At 40.4% G+C, this 3,356-nt stretch overlaps 1 protein-coding gene across 1 annotated transcript; it reads right to left on the minus strand.

Moving 5' to 3' along the window:
- Positions 1 to 1,109: 1,109 nt before the first annotated feature.
- Positions 1,110 to 2,051, minus strand: LOC142446346 (olfactory receptor 9I1-like). The gene has a single exon (XM_075548105.1). It carries the CDS (start codon positions 2,049 to 2,051, stop codon positions 1,110 to 1,112), a length of 942 nt encoding a protein of 313 aa, XP_075404220.1.
- Between the last annotated feature and the right edge of the window lie 1,305 nt (positions 2,052 to 3,356).

Here is a 3,356-nt window from a genome sequence, read left to right on the forward strand (position 1 = left end):
AATCTCCATGGGGGGAGATGCCATGTTCATTTTATTTATTACTATATTCCCAGGCCCTAGTATCTTGTCTGATACAGAGTAGTTGGTAAATATTTGCTGGACTGACATGTTTCCCAAATAATATTTCCAGCATATGTGGAGGTCATTGGGAGGTGGCAGTCAGATTCATAACTATCTGTCTTCTGACCATAAAGTAAATGTCTTCTAGGAAATTGAAGTAGATGACGGTTTTCATTTTTTATAGAATAGAAAATAGCCTGACTTAATTGAGGCAGATGGTCCATGAACAATGCTTCAATATTAAAATAGAACTTCTGACCTTTGGTGGTCAAGAAATATTGCAAAAGTTATATTTGGGACACAGTCCAGCCCTACGTCATGAACAAATTGTTTTCAAAATTAGTGTAAACCAATATATCTTTCTCTCGTTCTGCAGTACCTTGATCTTCTACATCATCTTGGACAGTAGAATCTGACATATTCTTATGGACATCTCTTTATTTACATCTCCTTTTCCTTTTATTCTCCCCCTAGGTTTAGCCATTTTTGTGTTTGACTACAGTGTCTAAATTGGATTAACTCAATGTTAAGAAGAGTGCTATTTGGTCAAGGCTGACTCTTACCTCACCACCCACAATCAAAGAATGTGGCTGTCCTTACTATCCAAACAATGAGCTATTGCTGTGAATCATTCTGGCCATTCTGCTCATTCTGCACAGATGAGCTCAGTATAAAATGTTCAAGTAGCTGAGGAAAGGCTCAACAATAACGAGGAAAGGTAAAAGAATAGCCAGGACTAGGTAAGAAAAATTCATTAGAATCTTACATTTTATAACGTGCTACTATTTACAAGGCCATTTGACATTCCATCTCTCTTGATCCTATCTTCAAGTGTAGCAAGACAGAAATGTTTACTGATTACGAAAAGGAGCCAACACATTCCTAGCTCCAGGTTACAGGGCTAATAAAGAGAATACTAGGACTCCAATCTACATTTTTCTACTTTGGTATGCCTTTGTAACTGTGAGATATGGATCATGTGTGAAGAAAGCAAGCCCAAAGCACAGAACATTTTTCTCAGGAGTTTCTTAATCGATGGAACTTGGATCTTACTCTTCTTGGGAAATCTTCATCTTCTTAAAAACTTTCTTCAGAGCCCCTTTCACCTCCTTGTTTCGGAGACTGTAGACCATTGGGTTGAGCATGGGGATAATCACAGTGTAAAACACAGACACAATCTTGTCCTCTCCCAGGGATGTGCCCATGTTACCTTTCAGGTACATGAATATGAGAGTCCCAAAGAAAATAGCCACTGCAGTTATATGAGAAGCACAGGTTGAGAAGGTCTTGGCTTTGCCACCTGCTGTCCGTATCCTCAGAATGGCCCTAATGATGAACAAGTAAGAGATGAGAATCACGGAAGTACTGGCTGTGATGACTATAAAAGCTAAGAGGTAGATCACTTGCTCCCGTGGCTTGGTGTCGCTACAGGCAAGCCTCAGCAAGGGTGGCAGGTCACAAAAGAAGAAGTCCACATAATTGGAATTACAGAAGGAGAGGGAGAAAGTACACCCTGTTCTGATCACAGCATTGACCATTGCACCAGCATATGCCCCAGCCAGCAGTCTTAGGCGGATCGCTGGTGTCATGGCTGTGGTGTAGAGGAGAGGGTTACACACAGCCACATAACGGTCATATGCCATCACGGCCAACAGGAAGCATTCAGTGCTAGCATAAAGTGTGAAAAAGAAGAACTGGGTGGCACAGCACTCAAAGGTGATGACTGTCTTTTCGGCCCCTAAGGTCTTAAGCAGCTGAGGGATGATTACAGTGGAATAGCAAATGTCCAGGAAGGAAAGGTGACTAAGAAAGAAGTACATGGGAGTCTGGAGGTACGTGTCACTCTGTACCAATAGGATCATGCCCAGGTTGCCCACAATGGTGAAGAGGTACACAATCAGAAACACAAAGAAGAGGCCCATCTGCAACTCTGGCCGAAGCTGGAATCCCATCAGCACAAATTCCGTCACCATTGTGCTGTTTGCTGCCATTAAGCCAAGGTCACTTCCTGAAATAAAAAATAGATAAATAACGTCTGTGTTTGACCTTATCTGTGAACATTATTTTAAGTTTGGCCTCATCACCAACACCCATTGTTTGCTTAAATCGCGCTAATTGTGCAAGGATTTATTCTATACAAGTCAATAATCCATGCACTGCAATTTTGAGTTGGCCTACCCTTGTTCAATCTCACTTTCTCTATAGGTTTTTTATTTTTTTTAATTAGTACCATGGTCTAATCAATGCCACTATAAACAGAAGAAGGTCCTTATGGTCCAGGGAGATGATCGATAAAATTCTCTGCCATAAAATAACAAGATGTCTCTAAGGTGAATCAGAGGCAGATAAAAAACATAGATTTAGGAATGGATTTGGGTCTTGTACTTAATTCCAGTTCCAATCTAAGTAAGAACAATTCGTTCTTATGACATGGCCCTGCTTGATATTCGCCCTCATGAAGAAAACATAGAAGATATGAGTGGTACAGCAAAGTGTGGTGAAGAAATTAGATGGTGCCCAGCTATCAGAAAGAATAGCATCTGGGGTCTTAAAGGCTTGTTTTCAAACAAGCAGCCATCTAAGTGAGACAACTAAACCCACATGGAAGAAGCACACCGACATCTGTGAGCCAAGGGTTGTAACATATATAATCCAAATCTGAAGGTGAGAATAGTATTAGAGTTTAAATTGTGAGATTCTCATGTGCAGAAGACTATGGATGACAAAGGAAGAAGCCCAAAATACATTTGCGGGATCTACACAGGGAATAAGCCTCCAGTGATTCCCCTCCATCCAGGGCTGGATGGCGGGATGGGAATAACCTGGTTATCAGGCAGAGAGTGTTGGAGAGATGACTAGAGTAGATTAAAATGATAAATCTGACTTAAATGGATAAAATCTTGTCTTTTGATCTCCCTTTAGATATACTCTGTACTTGATTTGCTTTTAATATTTTCTGTGGATTTTTTGTATTTGGGGTTGATTTCTGTCATTTTTGGTATCCTTCTTGACTCTCTGTTTTGTATTTTTCTATGTTTGGGGGTATATGAAACCCAAGATGTGTGTATCTATAGAGACAATAGCTAGAATAAGTGTTCCTAGGGATACAGCAGGGGAAGCGGGCAGGGGTAGGTGGGGTGCTGATATCAAGTTGTTCAAGAAGGAAGAAAATGTTTGGAAACTGATTGTGGTAGCGATTGCACAACACTGCTTGATATGATTGAACTACGGAATGGTGTGATATCTGAATTAGGTGCTAATAATATGGTTTGAAAGAAAAATATTCCCATTGAAGA

This window comes from Tenrec ecaudatus, chromosome 4 (genome assembly GCF_050624435.1).
Source record: "Tenrec ecaudatus isolate mTenEca1 chromosome 4, mTenEca1.hap1, whole genome shotgun sequence".
Taxonomy (NCBI): Eukaryota; Metazoa; Chordata; class Mammalia; order Afrosoricida; family Tenrecidae; genus Tenrec; species Tenrec ecaudatus.